General features: G+C 37.0%; 1 protein-coding gene across 11 annotated transcripts in view; it reads left to right on the top strand.

Annotated features, from left to right (window-relative positions):
* Positions 1–6,306: 6,306 nt before the first annotated feature.
* HNRNPH1 (heterogeneous nuclear ribonucleoprotein H1) overlaps positions 6,307–21,718 on the top strand; it is a 16,271-nt gene continuing 859 nt past the window's right edge. Inside the window, exons 1-15 of one of the 11 annotated variants that reach the window (XM_032208752.1) lie at positions 6,307–6,409; positions 6,556–6,694; positions 14,835–15,046; positions 15,160–15,294; positions 15,824–15,979; positions 16,146–16,289; positions 17,660–17,798; positions 18,657–18,835; positions 18,928–18,999; positions 19,056–19,189; positions 19,294–19,429; positions 19,788–19,871; positions 19,996–20,046; positions 21,184–21,276; positions 21,493–21,558. In XM_032208752.1, coding sequence (XP_032064643.1) covers positions 15,034–15,046; positions 15,160–15,294; positions 15,824–15,979; positions 16,146–16,289; positions 17,660–17,798; positions 18,657–18,835; positions 18,928–18,999; positions 19,056–19,189; positions 19,294–19,429; positions 19,788–19,871; positions 19,996–20,046; positions 21,184–21,276; positions 21,493–21,558 — 1,402 coding nt within the window. In that variant the 5' untranslated portion in view covers positions 6,307–6,409; positions 6,556–6,694; positions 14,835–15,033. The other 10 variants (XM_032208750.1, XM_032208751.1, XM_032208748.1 and 7 more) reach the window with 10 other exon arrangements.

Genomic DNA, 21,718 nt, shown 5'->3' with positions numbered 1-21,718 from the left:
AATAGCTTTTATAAAATATACTGTATATAAAGTCAACTGAAGTCCAAGCCAGTAAAACACATTTAGTTCTTTACTCCAATGCACCCAGTGAGCTTCTTCTTGCTTCCTTCTTTGTGATCGTTCTGCTTTACTCTGGTTATTTCACCTTGGAGTTTATGTAATATTTTGTTGAAAATGTTCTTGCTGATAAAAAAAGTATGTTGATATGCTAAGCTTATCTTTTGCTGACCATTTTATGGATTCTATTCCTTTCCCAATTAGATAAGCAGCAGTGCTCACTGAACCACCTGCATGTTTTCTCCAACCTGCCTGTAGACCATGACTATAACAGAGATATTACAGAGTGTTGGAACATCTGAATATGAAGCTCAAAAAGTACTGTCTGAATTCTTCTACACTTTCACCTTTGAAAAGAGGTGCCATAACGACACTGTGAAATATTTTTGGATCTGCAAAACCTGCTGCTAAAGTTTGTAATATTTAAATATTGAAGAAGCACACATCATTCAGTAAAAATATCAGGAATCTGGTAGAATCTTTTCAAATTGACACATTTATTAAAATACATAAGTGTTTGTGAGCTGCTGCTTACTCATTAGGTGGATAGCGTGGTAGAAGTGAGCTGCAGCACACAAAAGCGTCTGATTTTTGGCTACCATAGCCTAATGTGGCTCTTCTGCTAGTATAGTTTTATGCCTTGTTTTTATACTTTACGGTTTTGGTTTTTTAATTGCTGGCCAACACAAATGAATTAAGAATGACTGGAAAATAATGGGAGTTGAAATCCACACATCTTAAAGTTGTCAGGGTTGGGAGACACTGTACTAGACAGATACTGTAGAGAAAGATAAAAATCGAGGGAGGACGCAAAGAGAAGAAGGCAGCAAAAAGAGGAAGGAAATAAATGGGAGGAGATAAATCCAGATACAGGGAGAATAAAGACGGAGAAAATGATATACATACTGTACATACTTACATTGACAAGGCATTAGCAGGAAACTTGTGAAAGGAGGAAGGCAGCTCCCTCCCTTTATGTTAAATAGAGCCATAGCTTTATTCCTTTGTACAAATGAAAAAAATGACACTATTTAGAGTAGCCATTGATACTGCCTTAGGAATTTCAGTACTGAACATGTAGTCACGCAATATTTTGGTATATCAACTATACCATCAACTTATGTTACTAGAATCCACTTGTCTAACATGCACACTTCTATTGACAGTTCAAAACTACAAATATACAGTACTACATATCACATAGGAAGGGATGCTAAAAGCACATGGATATTTCTTAGAAAATCAACAAAATAAGATTGTAAAACCAAATTAATGTAAAGAACACTATTTTTTTTTGCCAGCTCATACAACTTATATGCCTCTGGTAATGAAAACAAGTTAAAAGTCCATTAATAAGTCTGCTAATGCTGAAAAAGGCTCACTTATCATACCTGGAACAAATCTTTTGAAAAACGTACATCCCTTTTTCAATTGCTTAAGCATTTCTAAGAATTTGTAACTGATCTGAACAAGTCTGAAACTTCAGCAATGGAAGAAAATCTAATACCATTTTCATGGTGCAACATGGTCAATTCCTGGTTCTGTAAGTTGTGAGGAGTTAGGCAATAGAGTTAATTTAATGGCTCCAATAAACAGATGTTAGTGTATTGCACAAACATACCAATCTTGACAGTTATCTTCAAATTAATGTAGCAAGAAAAAAACTTAGAAAACCATTGAAACTATATTTTGTCTTTTAGTTAATTAATTCAAACAGATCATCTTTATTTTTAAAAATATGTGAAAGGCTGAATATGAATAAATTCTAGTATCAGATACTTTCTCCAATACAATAACAGTTGAAAGGGATCTTGGAGCTCAGGCAGGAAACCCTATACAATTTCAGACAAATGGTTGTCCAATCTCTTCTTAAAAACCTCCAATGTTGGAGTACCCAGAACTTCTGAAGGCAAACTGTTCCACTGATTAATTGTTCTGTCGGGAAATTTCTTAGTTATAGGTTGCTTCTCTCCTTGATTAGTTTTCATCTATTTCTTCTTGTCCTGCTTTCAGGTATTTTGGAGAATAGGTTGATCCTCTCTTCTTTGTGGTGGCCTCTTAGATATTGGAACATGGCGTTCATGTCACCCCTAGTCTTTTTCATTAAACTAGACATACCCATTTCCAGCAACCATTTTTTCTATATTTTAGCCTCCAGTCCCCTAATCATCATCTCTTCTCTGAACTCTTCCTAGTGTTTCAGCATTTTTTCCCCACTGTGGTGATCAAAACTGGATGCAATAAGTGTGGTATTACCAAGGCATTATAAAGTGGTCTTAGCACTTCATGTGATCTTGATTCTATCCCTCTGTTAATGCAGCCTATAACTGCAATGGCTTTTTTAGCAACTGCAGCACACTTCTGGCTCATATTTAAGTGATTGTTCACTAGGACTCCAAGATCCCTTTTGCAATTACTACTATTCAGCCAGGTACCAGCCATCCTATACCTGTGCACTTCCTTTTTCTTGCCTAAATGTAGAACCTTTTTTCACCACTGAATTTTGTTTTGTTAACTGGGGCCAAATGTTCAAGTCTGTCAGGATCCTTCTGTATTTTAAGCCTATCTTATATTTACACAGTTTTGTTTCTGTGGTTTATGGGCTTAGTGTTGTGCTTTTGGGTAGTTTTTAAATTTTCCAATATTTTGTTGATCATTACATCTTTAATTGAAAAAAATAAATGAAAAACCTGATAGTGATTTATATTATGTCAACATATATTTAAGGTAACATATCACCCTGCAAAGTAAACCTCACTTTAGATGAGCATTTTTTTAAAGTAGCCTGGTGGTCCATTTATGATTGTTGATTTTGTGAACCATTAAATTTTGCTAATTGAATACACCATAGTCAAATCAACTATAGATAAACAGATCACACACACCTTACTCCAGAAACCTTTATTAGTCTTTTCTTTTTGGGGGGTTGTAGATGAATGATTGGCAAAATGGAAAAACCAGACACTCTTGATTACATTTGTAAACTGCAAATGTAGGTACTTGAGCTAATCTAATTATGTTCTAGAATAGATCTATGCTTTTGATCCAAGGCTAGGAGTACCCACATATTAAGGTGGGATGGAGGGGATGATAAACATGCATAACACATTTCAAGAGATCTGATAGATCAAGTGAACAATTCATTAAGTTTAGCATTTTGTTTATACAAAAGCAGAGTAAGCACAAATGTGGACAATATGATAGGAGCTCTCTGTTGAAATCTGTGATTTCAAACAACAAACACATACAAACTTTTCATTAATATCTTAACCCATGAATCTGGCCAATCTCCATTTAGCTACAGTTAAGGAATAAAATGACCATATTTTCAGTTCTTACTCCTTCCTTATTTTAAATTATGGAAGCTAAATCCTAATGAAAAATTTAAAAATCAGAATAAAGTAAAGGCAAAATATTAACAAACTAAGCTATTCCTAGTGAATAGAGGAATTCACAGAGGTTTGCTGTATTACTCTGTTGGAACAAAACTACTACAAAGTCTTTAGCATCTTAAAAATAATGGATTATAGTTTTGTATGGCATACATGCTAGAATTTTGCCAAAAACCAAGTATGGAATATTGGATTCACTCTGGCCTCCATCCATTTGTCTTTGGGTTGAGTGGTATCGTACATTGAAGCTGGAGATAAGAAAGCAGTTTTCCCTGTAAAATTTGAGTTTTCTAACCTGTATTTTTCCAAGCAAGCGGCAATGGTTCATCTGCAATCTTCCCATGTGGCAAACTATTTATTCCTAGTAATTTGTAGACCTCCATATCCACGGTATGAATTATTTTATCCTAATACCCCCTAGTCTGACGAATAATCATCTCTCAATTCATGCATAACACACTTCATGCTGGTTTAACAATGGAGCAGCTATTTGGGGAAGGGAGGCCCTCCATCTTGGAGCTATTTGGTCAGATGGATTAGGCCTATAGCAGGGTCCCCTTGGTAGGCTCATATTTAGGCACTAGCAAAATAGTACTGCAGCCTTCATCCATCATGGTAATTACTTTTATAGACAGTCAGAAAACAAGGACGACACAGTGTTGTATATATTGCCCCAGCAGCAGGTCAACTGCAAGTCTCTTATGTGGCTTATGAGCATGTTTGAAATAGTTTATTGGCAAGAAGGTGACAAGCAACAGGGAGAAAGCAGAACTATTTAACTCATTTTTTGCATCTGTCTTTACACATAGGGAAAAAACAGTCCAACCTATCAAAAACAGCACCACAAAAATCAGATTAGGAACACAAGTTGAAATAGGGAAGAAAATGATAAGTGAGCACCTGTTTACCCTAGACAAGTTCAAATCATCAGGACTGGATGGATTACACCCCAGGGTTCTGAAGGAACTGGCAGACAAGATCTCAGAACCACTGAACTATATCTTTCAAAGATCCTGGAGCACTGGGGAATTGCCAGAGGACTGGGAAAGAGCTGATGTGGTTTCCATCTTCAAAAAAAGGGAAAAAAAGATCCTGGAAACAATAGCCCTATCAGCCTGACCTCAATACCAGGGAAGATTCTGGAAAAGATAATCAAGCAACAAATTAGTGAACACCTAGAAGTAAACAAAGTAATAGCCAAAAGCTAACATGGGTTTGTCAAAAACAGATCATGCCAGACTAATCTTACTGCATTCTTGACAAAATTAGTGGACCAGAGGAATGCCATTGATATAATTTACTTGGACTTCACTAAGGCATTTGATAAAGTAGATCATAACCTACTACTAGATAAAGTAGAAAAATGTGGGATAGACAGCATCACCACCAGATGGATTCGTAACTGGCTGACCAACCTCACTCAACGTGTAGTCCTCAAATGGAACTGCATCTACATGGAGGGAAGTATGCAGTGGAGTATCCCAAGGTTCTGTTTTAGTCCCAATAATCTTCAACATCTTCATCAAATATTTGGATGAGGGGATAAATGGGGAACTTATCAAATTTGCAGATGACACCAACCTGGCAGGAATAGCCAACACTCCAGAAGATAGGGTTAAGATACAGAAGGATCTTGACAAACTTGAACATTGGGCACTATCTAACAAAATGAAATTCAATGGTGAAAAAAGTAAGGTTCTACATTTAGGCAAGAAAAACAAAATGCACAGGTACAGTATAGGTGGTACCTTGCTCAATAATAGTAACTATGAGAGGGATCTTGGAGTCCTAGTGGACAACCATTTAAATATGAGCCAGCAGTGTGCAGCAGCTGCCAAAAAAGCCAACACAGTTCTAGGTTACATAAACAGAGGGATAGAATCAAGATCACGTGAAGTGTTAATACTACTTTACAATGCCTTTGTAAGACCACTCAGTTTTGGTCGCCAAGATGTAAAAAAGATGTGGAGACTCTAGAAAGAGTGCAGAGAAGAGCAACAAAGATGATTAGGGGACTGGAGACTAAAACATGAAGAACGATTGCAGGAACTGGGTATGTCTAGTTTGATGAAAAGAAGGACTAGGAGAGACATGATAGCAGTGTTCCATTATCTCAGGGGCTGCCACAAAGAAGAGGGAGTCAAATTATTCTCCAAAGCACCTAAGGGCAGAATAAGAAGCAATGGGTGGAAACTAATCAAGGAGAGAAGCAACTTAGAACTGAGGAGAAATTTCCTGACAGAACAATTAATCACTGGAACAGCTTGCCTCCAGAAGTTGTGAATGCCCCAATACTGGAAGTCTTTAAGATGTTGGATAGCCATTTGTTTGAAATGGTATAGGGTTTCCTGCCTAGGCAGGGGGTTGGACTAGAAGACCTCCAAGGTCCTTTCCAACTCTGCTATTGAATTGTACTATTGGAAAAATGCAAGAAAAATATAGTAATGGGGATCCAGACGTTTACCACAATGGACCCCATAAGCTTGAGTGAAGAAAGTCTTTACAAGCGAACCTGAAGAAGCAGACTAAAAGTGTGCACCAGAGAAGATAGGACAGCACTGACAATACTTTTCTGAATTTAGATTTCCCAGAAAAATATGAAAGGAGACAAAGCTCGTGGTTTCATTCTCCAGAGGTTTCCTTACATGGCAGCCTTTTTGAGTTTCGTCAGAATTCCTTCCTTCTCCGGAGAGCTACCTAGAATGGTTGTCTGTCGCGGCCTTGTGAAACCAAACCATTCGCCCCTTTTTCAGACTCCCCTTGTTTTCCAGCGCCCAAATACAAAGAGCCTGGAACTTTAAAGGGAAGAAAGAGGAGGTGAAAATGGTCCCTTTGTAACCAGGCGATTGGTTGGCTGCAGAGGACGGGCATGGGGAGGGGTTATTTAATCTGATGTCACAAGCCTACAAGTGGGGGAACGAGTTATTTATAGAGGCGGAGAGCAGCTGCGCGGACGCTCGGTGAGTGGCGGGGCGAAGGGCGCTCGGGGGCGGCCTTCCGAGGTAGGTGGGGGGTAACTTCGCCAGTCGAAACCGAGCCTTTCCCAGCAAGCCGCTGTAGCGGCGCCGTTGGTTTAATCGCTTGTACCTTCCGGGTATTGTTTTAGCATCCCACTTGACTGATTTATTCGTCGCCCTTCGCATCCTCCTTGATCGTATCCAGCCGCAAAGCAGAAAAGAGACAACGAGAGAAAGCGATGGATCCGTGTCACACCGAGGAGACTGGCCCAGAAATCCCCGGCCTTGGTGAGAGGGCGCCGCTGAGCTGCGGAGGGAGAGATCTGCGGCCTAGCGACGGTTGAGGCCGTTGCTGCGGGTTTTCGTGCGTTGGCGCAGATCGGGGAGGGGGAGGGGCCTCGCTTCACACACTTCGGCCCGATGTCTCATTCCCCCAGACACGCGGCCGGCGAAAGGGATTTCCTCCTCGCGTCGGTGAATTGTCCCGCGTGGCTTCCTAAAGAAAGCACTGGGGGGAGGGGGCTTCCCTCCCAATTATCCTGAGCGCCTATTCCTTCCCTTCCCCCGCCCTTTCTTCTGACCACGTCCTGTCTCCGCCATTGTCGTGGGTGTTTCCTCGAGGCGCCCCTCTCCTCTCGACTGTCCGGCTGCAGCGAGGAAGTGGCGGCTATAGGGTTCATTCGGCCTTCTGTTCCCTACCGGATTGTAGTAAAAAGAGGGAGGAGGTAAAGGATCTCTGGACGGAGGGAAGATCTGCAATGGTTGTTAGGTTGGAAATCTCCGAAATGGAAGCCAATGGGACACGTGACCGACGGCAATAACAAAACCGAGCGAACGGATCTCGCTCTGGTATACCCTCGCCCCTCTGCGCAATATAAACGCCCTTTGGCCGAGCTCTGTTTTGAGCGGCCTTCTCATGTATCGTGTCGCCCAAAGAAACGAAAGCTTTGCTTTCCCCATGAACCTGCCCTGTTCGTAATTAGGCCCTGTAATGGTAGTAATGGCTTAGACGGAATCGTGGGACCTCCCTCGTAAGCAATGCTCTGCTGGACCGGACTCTTGACCCTTCTAGCCCAGTGGACGGTTCTCAGCTGCAAAAGAAAGCCCACTAGTCTTGAGAGCAACCACATTGCCATTAAAGCTAATAGTTTGTTGTGGAAAATGAGGTTCTTGTGAAGGAAACGTACAAATTAATGTCAAGAAGGGGTCCTTTATTTTAAAGCTCTTAATAGAGCAGGAATGGGGAATTATGGCCGTTTTCTGACTTGTGCACTTCAACTCCCAGAATTCCTGAGCCAGCCATGGAGTTGAAGTCCACAAGTCAAAAGGGCCATAGTTCTTCACCTCTGAAATAGATCTTGATTCTATTTCTGTTACATTCATCAACATTTATCAAATTCCAAATGATAATTACAATACTTCAACTGCTAAGTTTAGTCTTACTAGTTTAAGTCTGTATTACGAAGTGCAGTTTTAGGGTAATTTTTCTTAATGCATATTGTGTTTCCATTGTCTTAAGGATTAAGAATGCTATAGTGGAGGCTAAACGTTATTATCCTTTGGCTACCTGAAGAGCTATGCTCTTACAATTTAATTAGTGCAGTGAACTGTGTTAATCAATTGTAAGAATTTCTGACAAGTTAGGATTTTAACTTTGGTTCTTTATATAAACCACAGCAGCCTGGTTTGGGCATAACATTTAGCCTTAATGGACAAGTACATATGTTGTAAATCAACAATAAACCACAACTGTTATTGATGAACAAACCTGTGAATTTAGATTAAATATGCTTTAATGGATAAGTACAGTTTTTCCTTATGAGAAATTGTCTTCCTCAACTTGTCCATTAATAGACAAACTGAATATAGAATTAATATGGCTGACAGCATACTTGTGACATTAGTTTCAAAACAGATTTATCAGATTGGCCCTAATGAAAAAGGTAAAGATGTTGTACTTAACAAATCTTTATTGAAATTAAAGTACATATAAAATAGTACTAATTGGATTTGTTCGCTGAAAATATTGTGCATGTTGAAATCTATTATCAGTAGTAGTTTGTGCTCATTAGATAAATAATAGTTTTCTTAGTTTTTCTCTTGAACAATATCTTCATTTGCTAAGCAGTCAAAAAGCCTTGATCTGTGAAAACAAAGGTACTCAAGCCAAGATATTTGAAGCTTATTAATGGGAATATTGAGGGTAGAATTGTGTTTGTGTATTCTGTAGCCAGTTGAAAATTGCTTTGACTATTTGTCAGATAAAGAAATCTATTCAAAAGAGTGTTCTGGGCCTTTATTAGTTGGTTAACTGGTCTCATATTTTAATAAGTATGCTTTTGTTTTGTTTTTGTACTACATCCACAAGAGAAGTAGAAACTATTGTTCTTACATTTTCAGCAATATGCTTTAATATTGTGTTTGCAATAAAAACTTAATTAAGTTTGTTAATATATCTCTATATAAAAGATAACTGTTATAGAAGACATAAGACGGTTTCTTACACTTTGAACCTATAAGTATTAGCCAACATTGCAAATTGCATCGAATTCTTAAGCACTGCACTCTGAAGGATCTGCTTACTGTTGGTCATAGAGATACATTTATAAATAAGTCTCTATTTAAATGGAGATAGTGGGCAAGGTACTCATATGAAAATTTGGAATATAATTAAAATATAGTGCAGATTATGAACAGAAGAATTTGCTAATGGTATAAAAATGAAAAGGATGGACTGCCTTGAAGTTTCTTTGGCTACAAAATATAAAGTGATTTATTATGGTTATGTATCATTCTGCTCCAAAATGAGATGTATTTAAACATGGCATGATAAACAAATAGGTATACACTACAAAGTTATGAATTGAACCTCTAGTAATGAGTTTAAAAATCACAGTGTAAATTAAGGAGAAATAATACTTATTCTAATTGGTATTCTTGTTTTATTTCTGAAATTTCTATTCACATCTAAGACCAAAATGGGTATGCCTTTCAGATTGTCAGAATCCATTCTGCAAAAGAAAATTAGGTTGTATTTCACCTGGAGTTTAATTAATTGTTTTCAATTAATAACTGGGATTGCACTCTCAGATGAGTATTTTAGTAAATTTTTCATGTCTTGAGTGTAGTAGTACTCGCCTCATTTTCATATTGGAACTTTTCCAAAAATCCTTTAACTAAAACATATTTTTACATATTAACCTCATTCTTGGAATATTCATGGTTCATAGTTTTTAGAAACTTACATTCAAAAAATTAGAAAATATTTCTTGTGTCTGTATTTTACTTTTTCTTTTAAAACAGTTATAGCCTTGAAGAGTTTTGCATACATTGATCTCTGAAGCTTGATTAAAATTCAAGCAGATATTGCTAAGATCTGCTGTTAAAACCACTGAATGCATCTGTTCCTGATGAATCTTTAAAGATTCATCAGAGTGTAAGCATTTATGGTACTGTAATATATCATTTATATTCCTTACAAAGTGGTAGTAAGGAGCGCTAACCTTGAATATGTAATATTCAAATGCATGATTACATTCTTCCCTGAAGGATTTTTTAATTTATTTTTTCTCTAGCATTAAAAGTATCTTAAGTAGCAAAAGATGCATACCTCATTGTCCTTTCATAAAGCCAGATTTCATGTGAAGGTTTTCCAGATATTCCAGTTGAATTCCTTTTCTTCTCCCTTTATGATATAGTGACTTCATGCATTTCTATATTTTAAAAAGAGAATAGAAAATATACTAAATGTTTTGCAAATGCTTTCAAGTGCATTTAATTCTAATTATTCCCTACATTATACATCTTTCTACTTATGTAGAGCTTAATATAAAGCATATATGTCTATTGAGATTTTCAATCATGGTCGTCGCAAAGGTCCTTTTTCAAGAGGCAATTGGTTTTTCTTTGAAGAAATTTCGCTTCTCATCCAAGAAGCTTCTTCAGTTCAGACTGGATGGTGGGGAATGGAAAGATTTATAGTCCTTGCAGGCATCTGGTTATTTGGATTCTTTTAGAGAGTCCACTTGGAGGTTGATCTGTATCCTCAGTAGTATCCACTACTAGCCGAGTAGTGCAAATTGATGAGGAGCCTTCTTAAAACTGTTGAAAAGACTGCGGAGTTGTGGAGTTGTGCTTTCTGCAGGAGGTTTTCTACCCTGTGTCCCTTCACTGTTGAACACAGGAGCAGGCTGTTGGGGATGAGTCTGTGTTGTCTGCACCTCAAACTGAAGCACAAATGATTTCTGCAGACCACAGGAACATAGTCATTTCAAGAGGTTCCACAGCCATTTGCACTAGTAATCAGTGATCCTGAGGAAATGGACAAAACTCCAAGTCCATGACTCTCTAAAAGAATACAAATGTCCAGCTGTCTGCAAGGAATATAAATCCTTCCATTTCCCACCTTCTAGTTAGAACTGAAAAAGCTTCTTGGATGAGAAGTGAACTGTCTTCAAAGAGAAAGTCTAGTTGTCTCTTAAAAAAGAACTTTGGGATAAAGTGTGTACATTTGAAAATAGGACTTAATTGAATTGTGGATGAATTTGCTTAAGAAATGATTTAGGATAGCAGTCTTACAGTAATATTTAATTAATTAGATTTATCAGTGAATAGATTGCAGATATCTTGTCATTTAACATATCTACTACAGATAATATAACTGTCAAACTCTAAGCTAAATATTGAATCTTCCATTTTAATAGCAACGTTTTACTTTCAATGTTTAAATCAACATCAGAATCCCTTAACTGAGTCTCCATTGTTGTTTCCTGGCAACAGTGAGTATGTACAGTATATGGAATCTTGACATCAGAACCATCAGAAGACTTGAGTCTAGGGTTTAGACTTGTCAGGACTCCTAATTGCTGTAAGCAATAATCGGATTTTGTGCCTATATACCTAAAATTAAGATATTCTGTAAATGTGTATCAGTTGAATTAAGAAAATGTGTTGCTGTAGTAAGATGGTGATTTGGAATGCTATGTCAAGGTCAAAATACAGTCTCAAATCTATAAAGGTTATCACCAAATTATAGTTTAATGAGCTAGAAAGAGGAAACAATACTTGACTAGGGAGTACATATTTTAAATTACATTTGTATCTTCCCCCACTCCAAACAACTTTTTAAAATTGGTAGATGCTTATGGATATATGTATAACACAGGTAGATAATAGTATGTGGTGAAATCAAAACTTGCTTTGCATACCGGTATATTCAATGATTTCGTTTTGTGGTTAATCCATTTTGGGAAGTGGCTTCATCTAGATTGAGAAAATATATGATCCTAACTTTGTGTCTCAATGGGATCTCTGCCAGTATATATATATCCTGGTATGTATATACTTTTGAAAGATCTAACTTCAAGAGCTTGCAAGAGGAAGTCTGAGTTTCAAGTTTGCTTAAATCTTTCAGTTGTCATCAGATTGTAGTCTATATTATCTACATATGGTTGTAATCTCAATTTGATATCAGTAACATTTAAAATTATAACCAGTTTTGGCAGAAGGAAACATATCTCAGGAGTTGTCTGGAGATAGATAATTCCATCTTGTTCTGTCAGACTCAAAACTGTTTCAATAGCCAGGCAAGCCAATCCTGATAAATTACACTATTTCAGTGATGTCTCCTGATTAAAGAGTTGAGAGCAAACACATACCTAAAGTAAAATAGATGCAAGCATATATTGTAATATTAAAGTACACTTTTGAGATTTCTCCCTGTGTCAAGTCAAGTAAATGGTTGGTCTAGTGGTTAAGGCACCAAGCTAGAAAGCAGGAAGCCATGAGCTCAAATCAAGCCTTAGCTGTGAAAGCCAGCGGGGTGACTTTGGGTCAGTCAGTCTCTTTCTTAGCCCAACCACCCCACAGGATGGTTATTATAGGGAAAATAGGAGGAGGAAGATGTGTGTGATATGTTTGCTGCTTTGAGTTATTTATAAAAATAATAAAGGTGAGAAATAAATGCTGAAGATCATGCTTGCTGAACCAATCCTTCCAGATGGACTTCATGTTAGTATTAAGCAAAACTATTTCTGAAGTAGAGAGTCAGTTTGGTATAGTGGTTAAGGCACCAGGCTAGAAACAGGGAGACCATGGGCACAGAGCCAAACAGGGAGACCATGGGCACAGAGCCAACTGGGTGACCTTGGCCAGTTATTGCCCCTCAGATGTAGGAAAGTGCCAATAGAAAAATCGCTTTTGAAAAACCTTACCAAGAAAACTGCAGGGACTTGCAAACATACATATAGCACAATTAAAACCAGTTACTGCTAAGTAATATGAAACAAAACATGTATAATGTTAAGATGCTACATAAAATAACTTAAATTATTGTATCTATAGACTTGGGCAATTCATATGTGTCAATGCCTAAGCCTAAATAATTCATGTTGGTTTGAATTTTAGGAACTGATCTTTAGTCCCATTCTCTCATTTCAGTCAAAACTCTCTTGATACTCAACTTCAGGTATTTGAATGTTCACCACTTAGCAAGTGATCAGGAATTATTTCCAATTCATCATAATGTTTTAATAAATGGACAACTGCAATCCCAAATGTGCTTTTTCTTCTTGGAAGAGAAGCAAAATGTCTTCATGGAAAAACAAAGTCCAGTTGTCTTTTGTAAAGTACCTTTGGGATAACCATGACCTGGACCATTGAGAATCTCCATAGACAATTTAACTATGGACAACCTCAGCTGTGTAAAAGGTGTCATTTATATTTAGCAAATATAATATAGAAGGTAATAGGATGTTGTACATCACTGTCTTCCAAATATCTGAGTCTTGAAAATTACTAAGATTGAACTTAACATTGGCAATGAGAATTGGCAGTTTCCAAGAGGTTAATATTGTAATTGCAATGCAGCTGGGGTGGAAGATATGACAGGAATTCAAGATTTTCTGATCAAAATTATTTTAATAATGCCTATCCTTGGACAGTGATATCGGTGTTAAAAATATGAGCAATTTACAGTATAAAAAGCTTTTGGAAATGCACTTAAACTTTTCGTTGATTTTTTTTTTTACTAAGTAAATTTGTGACCCGTTAATTAGAAATAATTTTTAAAAGTCCACCCAAACCGAACTAGCTATTTGTTTTCACGTTTTGTTTTGGTCGTGGTTAGGTGGGAAATAATTGTGATGCTCAATCTTAACAATTAGTTTGGCTCTCAACAAAAAAATTCTTGGACCTATGTTGCAGGACTTCATTTGCAGGATTAGCTAATAGATATGTTGTTGTTTGGCCTAATTACTATTATAAGGCGCGAAGCTACTTACCTGTATTTCATGCAATTGAGGCTTTTTCCCAAGCGTTTTTGAAAGCTGTAGTTCAGTGAGTTAAGACTCGGGCAGTGTCTTTTGGCGGGACAATACATGATTAGGGCCTTTGTCCGCTGAACGGAACCGCAATGAGTTTCTCTCGCGCCGCCTTCACCCCTTCAAGAATGCCGTTTATACTGGGCCAATCTGTAACGGCGCAGCCAACCCCTCGTGTTTTGGCCACAGAGAACTTTTTGCCTTCGCTTCCCGCTTCCTAGTGTCTCGCCCGTCACCGGATCTTAGATGCGGATTTGAATAAATTTCAAGTCGCCGCCCATTTCTCGTTTTATAGAGCCGCCATTTTCCCCGTTTCTATGTATTCGCAATTTTTCTCCGGAGGATCAAAAGTCTACTTAGTCTTCTATATACGCCGTATATAGGCGTATAAGGCTACGTTTTGAGCGCAGTGTTAGAGGTACTTGAAAGTCTAAAATTTGTTACGCGTGCTTAATGGATCGATTTTTTAAAGTTGTGTGTGAACGTAATTGCTAAGTCTCGCAATTGACACTCCTTTTCTGAGAAGTTAACAATTGGCTCAAATGTGTTAAAACTTGCTTTAAGCTAATGTTAAAAGAAAAAGCTAAGCGCAGTTTTGATGAAAGGCTCTGGATGCGTTTGTTAATTGAGCAGCGGGGAGTACAAAATTTGAGTTTCGGTGACGGGATAAAAACGTGGCGGGCTTTGTCCTCAGAGCTACGCGAATAGTTTTTCCCCTGTCCGGCAGGCTCCCCGTAGTGGGAACAAGGATGATTGCAGGGACGAGTATATACTTCAAATAAGATGAAGACGACTCTAGTTTAATTCCAGTTAAGTTTTATTTGGAATTGCCTTCTTTCTGAAGTAAAATCGACTTCGGATTTGTGCTATAGAGGGTGGGGTGGCGCTTAAAGAAGAAGGTGGGGGGAAGGGAAGAAACAATCTTCAGGACGCATGCGCACTAGGGGTGGTAATATACGCGCGTGCGTTTTGGGCTCCATTTTCAGCCACGCCGCGGCCGACTTAGAAGAAGGTGAGCTTACTTTTAGTTGAGTAATTTGTTGGTTGCAGACTAGTTCGAAGGACTTCCGAATTTGGGATCCATCTCTTCAGCCGGTTGTTCTCTTCAGGTTACTAGCAGCAGTCGAAGCGCGTTTTTTGAGGTGAAAGCGGCACTAGGGCCTGGCCGAGCGGAAACGCATTACTCGTTCGCCGCCATTTCCTAAGAACGCAGCGCGTACCGCTACAGCCGCCCGGCTTTCTGTGTTTGGAGAGGTGAAGTGACTATTCAAACCGTCTCCAGTGTCCTGGACGAGGATATCGGTCGCCATGTGTACGTGGGGTAGGCATTGGAAAAGCGGAGATGGGCAAACGCGAAGTCTGGGGGGCGTTATATGGGCCGGGTTGCGAAATTTCTACCCCACTCAGTGTGGCGACGTTTTTGTCTGCCCCTAGCAACAGAAGGCGAAACTGAGACCACCCTCACATCTGGCATGATGTTGAACACGGAAGGCGGTGAGGGTTATGTCGTAAAAGTGCGGGGATTGCCCTGGTCCTGCTCTGCAGATGAAGTGCAAAGATTTTTCTCTGGTAAGTTTTCTGCCTCTCGTTCTGGCTAAAGCAAAGAATAAAGCTTTCCTTTCTCCGGAGCAGTATTTCCGGGGGCGAGTTTTGTGGGGAGTTTTCCTTTTCAGATTCGGTAAAATGTGAAATACTCCTTTTTCGTTGTATAATATTGCATTATGTTGGGTGATGACATTTTAGGGAAGAGAATTGTGGTTCTGAATATACCTACCGTGGTGAGAAAGAAATTACTGTTCTGAGAGTATAATCTTATTGATAGCAATGTACTTATGATTAATGGGTTGTGCCTATTATCTTGTTAATTAGAATCTCCTTTCCTCACCGCTTAAATTGTTAATTAATTTCTGTTCTGAATGTAGCCTGTAATATATATTGTAATTTATATCTTTTCGACTTCTTATTTCAGAATTGTTTGACAATAATCGTTTTTTGCTTAATTTTGTTTCCAGTTTTATGGTTTGGATAATACTGTTACATACATTTGACTTTTGCTAGAAGTCTCCTTGTGTGTTTAACTTACTCCACTTTTTCTTAGAATGCAAAATATTAAATGGATCTTCAGGGGTCCGTTTTATCTACACAAGAGAAGGAAGACCAAGTGGAGAAGCATTTGTTGAATTAGAAACAGAAGAAGATGTGAAATTGGCATTGAAAAAAGACAGAGAAACAATGGGACACAGATATGTTGAAGGTTTGGATTAAATTGACATAGTAACTGATCAGTTATTTTGGGTGGAATTTAGATGCATGAGTATTTTTTGTGTATATAAATGTGATCCTGTTCTCCAAATGATTGTCGTGCATTAGCCTTTTTATGCCAGTTTCCAGAATTCATTAATTCTAAGTGCCTCTTGCAGTCTTCAAGTCAAACAACGTTGAAATGGATTGGGTTCTGAAGCATACTGGTCCTAACAGCCCTGATACTGCTAATGATGGTTTTGTACGTCTTAGAGGACTTCCATTTGGTTGTAGCAAGGAAGAAATTGTTCAGTTTTTCTCAGGTATGTGGGGTATAAGCTGTAAGTATGGGTAAAGATTAGAATTTAGTGGCTCTGAATACTAAGTATTAATTTAGTAATAAAGTAAACCATGACCATGCTTATTAAACTTTTAATATTGAATTCCTTCCTTTTAAGTGTTCAAAAAGATAAAAACTTGAACTATAATTTTGAAATATTTACTGAAGCTTAGTTCTTGTTTGATGTTGATAGATTGGAGGGAAAATTATTTTAATTGTTCCACTCCACTAAGACAAGTATTCTAAATGCTGGTTAAAATTGACCTGAGTCTCTAGTTAATTAAACAGTTGATTTTGAAATTGGCTGAAAGTGGAAAACATTTTAGTGCCCAACTTTGGATATTGTTAATATATCAATCAAAATATCAAGGAATATAAAATATTTTTCAAAAGTTTTAATCAGGTGAAGTGTTTACAATGTGGGAGGAGGGGAGATGGGTGGGGAAGTGAAAATAAGATAATACATAGTATAAACAATTGTATTAAATTTTTGACTTGATATGATAATCTCTGCTATTTGCTAAAGATATATTTGCAGAGCTGAATATTTTGAAATATTTAATTTTTGAAATAGACTTTGTTTACATTTATCTACTCTAAAATAAATAGAACATTTTCTGTCATTAAACATCAATACATAAAATTATTTTTCTATGTTTATAAAAAGGATTGGTTTCATGTTTTGCAATGTCTTTATAGTTGTATAAAATTGACTTAAAAGTTCATGCATTTATATAGCAAAAATTAAGAGTAAAACAAATAAAAATTAGCTTTACATTTAAATGTTCTGAATGCACGCACGCAGTAGACCAAAGAATCTTAAATGTATTTCTGAAATATGAGATCAACTTGTATTAACTTCAAATTTTATTGAAAAATGTCTATTCTAAAGGTCTTGCTACAAACCTTAAAAATGTTTACATTTTTAATTACTTGAAATAATATGATACAAATCATTGTCATTTTAGAACTGTGAAATATTTTACATAGTTATCTTTGAATTATGTATTCTGATTTGTAGAATTATTCTTGCTGTGCTTTAATTTTAATTGAAAAAATTAATTTGTTTATATAAAAATGGATTATTGCTTTTCTTAGCATATCCTGCATTAATTTGAGAGAGGATTGTTATTAAAGCTGCAGAAATGTATCTATACAAGCAGGATAGGTTAAGAATGTTATCTTTGCTGCATTTATATTGACATGTTTCTGTTATAGAGTTAATACTACGGTATACTGATTCTAAATATAAAGTATAACTTCTGGTATATTTTTAAAGCTATAAGAAAATCTTGATTGGGCTCGTGATGTTAATATTACCCCCTACTGGGGTTATTTGTCCTTGGGTTGAAGGGTTGGAAATCGTGCCAAATGGGATAACATTGCCGGTGGACTTCCAGGGGAGGAGTACGGGGGAGGCCTTCGTGCAGTTTGCTTCACAGGAAATAGCTGAAAAGGCTCTAAAGAAACACAAGGAAAGAATAGGGCACAGGTGGGGATGGATGGTTGGTTGGATATGTCGCTCTTCTTATGGTAAACTGTTGTTAAATCCATATTCTCTCTTCTTAAGTGCTCACTTTACAATATATACTTTCATATTCTAACACCTCCTTTGTTTTCATAAATATTACTTTCTTTTAATTCATGTGCAGACTGGCTGATGTGCTTGTTTTGCTCTTCCCTATTTCACATTATCTTGTTAATTCTGATTTAGTTTAAAGTTATTTACAGAAGTTGAGAGATTATGGCTTTACATTTCTTTAATAGCACCAATTATGCCTCTAGTTCTAAATACACATAGCCTTTTATTACCATAAGAAAATGTGATTACTAAACTTGTTCTATACAATGATGTAACATTTTCTTGTGTAATTTTCACATAAAAGAATTAACTTTCAAAAATGTCACAAAGGGTTATTCTAAATCTTGTGACTAATTAATCAAAGCATGCATCTTTTGCCTATGCTAATTTGCTATGCAAACGCATAGGTCTTGTGAGCACATAAAGCTTATCGTAATGTATTGATGGGTTAAAGTTCTGGCGGAGGCTAGCTTTTTAACCCTACTCTCAATTGCCATATGAGCAAAACATGGGTCCTGTTGAGTGGACATGTTTCCCTCCAGAGCATATTTTGACTGTTTGCTGTCATTAACCCTTAAGGTTGGGATAGCTTAATTAGCACATACTTCAAACTATTATTAAAAAATTAGCCTTGGATAATTCTTATTAAAAACTGGCATATAATTGTCAGTTCCAAGGCTGCAGGGTTTTTAATGTACTATCTCTTGTGATTTAGTGTGTGTGTGTTTAGAAAAAAAACCTGAACTATTTTTATGTATGTAAACCTAGGTACATTGAAATCTTCAAGAGTAGCAGAGCAGAAGTGCGCACTCATTATGACCCTCCTCGCAAATTAATGACCATGCAGCGGCCTGGTCCTTATGACCGGCCAGGTGTGGGAAGAGGTTATAACAGCCTTGGTAGAGGCAGTGGTTTTGAAAGAATGAGACGTGGTGCTTACGGTGGAGGTAAGGAACCACAACTTTTTTTACTCTACAAATTGCCTACATTGAGTGCAATGTTTGGTTCATTTCAATAAATGTTGAATTATGGTTTGTAGGCTATGGTGGCTATGATGACTACAACGGATATAATGATGGCTATGGCTTTGGATCTGATAGGTTTGGAAGAGGTAAGTATTCTTTATACGGGTAGTGAAGAAACGTAGTATACATACAAAAGATTTAGAGTGGACTCTCCTTTCTGCAGGAATGTCAGATCATAGATATGGTGATGGATCCTCTACTTTCCAAAGTACAACTGGTCATTGTGTACATATGAGAGGATTACCTTACAGAGCTACTGAGAATGATATTTATAATGTAAGTATATTTTTAATCGATTTGTTCCATTAATTGAATTACAATAAGCTGATTATAAGTATTTTTCATGGACTGACAACTTTTGTATGATGTTCGTTATTTAGTTCTTTTCGCCTCTTAATCCGGTAAGAGTACACATTGAAATTGGACCTGATGGCAGAGTCACTGGAGAGGCGGATGTTGAGTTTGCTACTCATGAGGATGCTGTTGCTGCAATGTCGAAAGACAAAGCAAATATGCGTAAGTTGCATGCTTGATCTACAGCAGCCTGTCAAACTGGCGGCATGCGGTCTGGCTATAGCCTATGCAGGCCATGATTGGGCCGGTACAGGCCACATCCACCCTGGCTCTTCAAATGCAAAAAACATCCTGATACATTGTGATGTCACATGATATGGCTTGCGATGCGATCGGGTTTGACACCCCTGATTTACAGCATTACACTATTTCTATCAGTATTAGATAGCGGAATAAATTATTGTATTTCTTAATATTGAACAATATATTTGCAATGAAATACCTAAAGTTACTTAGGTATCATTGAAAATTTGATGGTCTTGTGTGAGCTCAGTGCATTGTTGTCTTTGTATTTCTACAGAACACCGATATGTAGAACTCTTTTTGAATTCTACAGCTGGAGGAAGTGGTGGTGCATATGGAAGTCAAATGATGGGAGCAATGGGTAGGTGTAAACAATTTAGTTTCACATTAGTGCTGCTGCTATTCAACAAAACTGGCTGATTTTATGTAGTTCCTGTTTGTTCTAAATTACCTGAAACTGAAATTCAACTTTGTTTTAATTACAGTCAAGGAAACAGAAGGCGTGGTTCAAGATTGGAACACTAACACATTGGCAGGTATATAACTTTTAAATATACATTCCAACAATTAAATATTGTATATGTATGAATGGAGCAAAGACTGGTTCTGGATTGGGCAGTGGTAATAGTAGTGGGGAATATTGGTATTTATCAAATTCATATTGCCACTCATCACAAGAGAAGTAATGTTGCTACTTCCTTTTTGAATTATGAATTTAGGATAGAGAGGGGAAGTGGCAGCTTTTACAGCAGATTTTCATTTTAGTAATGTGCTATTAAATTCCTAGATCTATTTGACTTTCAGCATGTACTTTTCAATACTGCATAGAACCAATTCACATGCTGAGTTTGCTTATAAAAATTCTTAGTCATTTCATTTGATGTAAAAGGTATGTGTGCTGTTTTTATAGGACTTTGCAGAATGATTTTTTTGGACAAATAAATTTAAAAAAACTAAAGTTCATAAAGAACAATAAAATCACTTTCCTTACAAATTGACTAGTTGGCAATACCGAATTTAGAAGCCACATTTTCAACTGCAAAAACTCTTTTGCAGAGAAATGAAACGAGTGAGCTTTTAATTAGAACTATGATCAGTTAAGTTTTGTATATTTGCTATTTTGATGTAGATTACAGTATTAGAAGCAGTAGAAGTAGAGGAATTAGTGGTGATATAAGTAGATAATTTTTATTTTCCTTATTTCATGTGCCAAATATAGTACAATTTGTGTTTTAGCAATGTAAGAGCCCTAGGACATGTTAATATCTTATTTCCAGACACCACGTAATATTTAGCTAATTAACTTGAGATGAAGGTAATTTTCTAAAAACTGTCCTATGCCATCAAAGAACAATAAAATCACTTTCCTTATAAATTGACTAACTGGCAATATTGAATTTAGAAACCACAAAAATAAATCATTTGAATGCTGGTCTAGAGAGGTCTTCCTTGACAATTAAGGAAGAGAATCAAAGTATTTATTTAATTAACACAGCTTATATGGCTGCCCAACGCTCTCAGTGGCTCTGGGCAACTTACAAAGAATTGGTACAAGAAGATAGATTTGTCTGTCACGTAAACCTCTGGGCAAATGAATGTTTAGATAGACTATAATTCATGCTCTTTATAAAATATAATGATAGTAATTAACATTCATATTCTTAACTTTAAAGGAAGCCAATCCAGTTATGGTGGTCCAGCTAACCAGCAGTTAAGTGGGGGTTATGGAGGAGGCTACGGTGGTCAAAGCAGCATGAGTGGATATGGTAAGATGTTTTTATTAATATTTAGAAGGCTATTTAAAATTGTATTTGAATTATTTAGCCATTTATAAGAGGGTCATCATGCTTCAGCAAACAAGTGCAGATATTTTGAGTTTGTCCGAGTATTTGGTTTTAGCTTTAAAACATCAAAATCTAGAGGAGCAAGATCAATGGAGAGCCACTGATTGAGCATAGATTTTTTTTTAAATCTGAAAATAGTTTGGCAAATGCCGAGTGATCAAGATTTGGATCCAATCCACACGAAACTAGTTCTGGCATCTCATGGTATGTAATGTGGTCATGTGTATTATTTTGTGCAGTAGAGGGAGGGCATGAAACTATTCCAGGATTTGATTCTATTCTGTGCTTTGCAAAAATCTGGGAAACTGATTTGCAGTTGGCTTTATAGACATCTTAAAACATACAATGACATAGAAGGAAGTTT

Source organism: Thamnophis elegans, chromosome 2 (assembly GCF_009769535.1).
Source record: "Thamnophis elegans isolate rThaEle1 chromosome 2, rThaEle1.pri, whole genome shotgun sequence".
NCBI lineage: Eukaryota > Metazoa > Chordata > Lepidosauria > Squamata > Colubridae > Thamnophis > Thamnophis elegans.
This window is presented reverse-complemented; position numbering and strand designations above follow the sequence as displayed.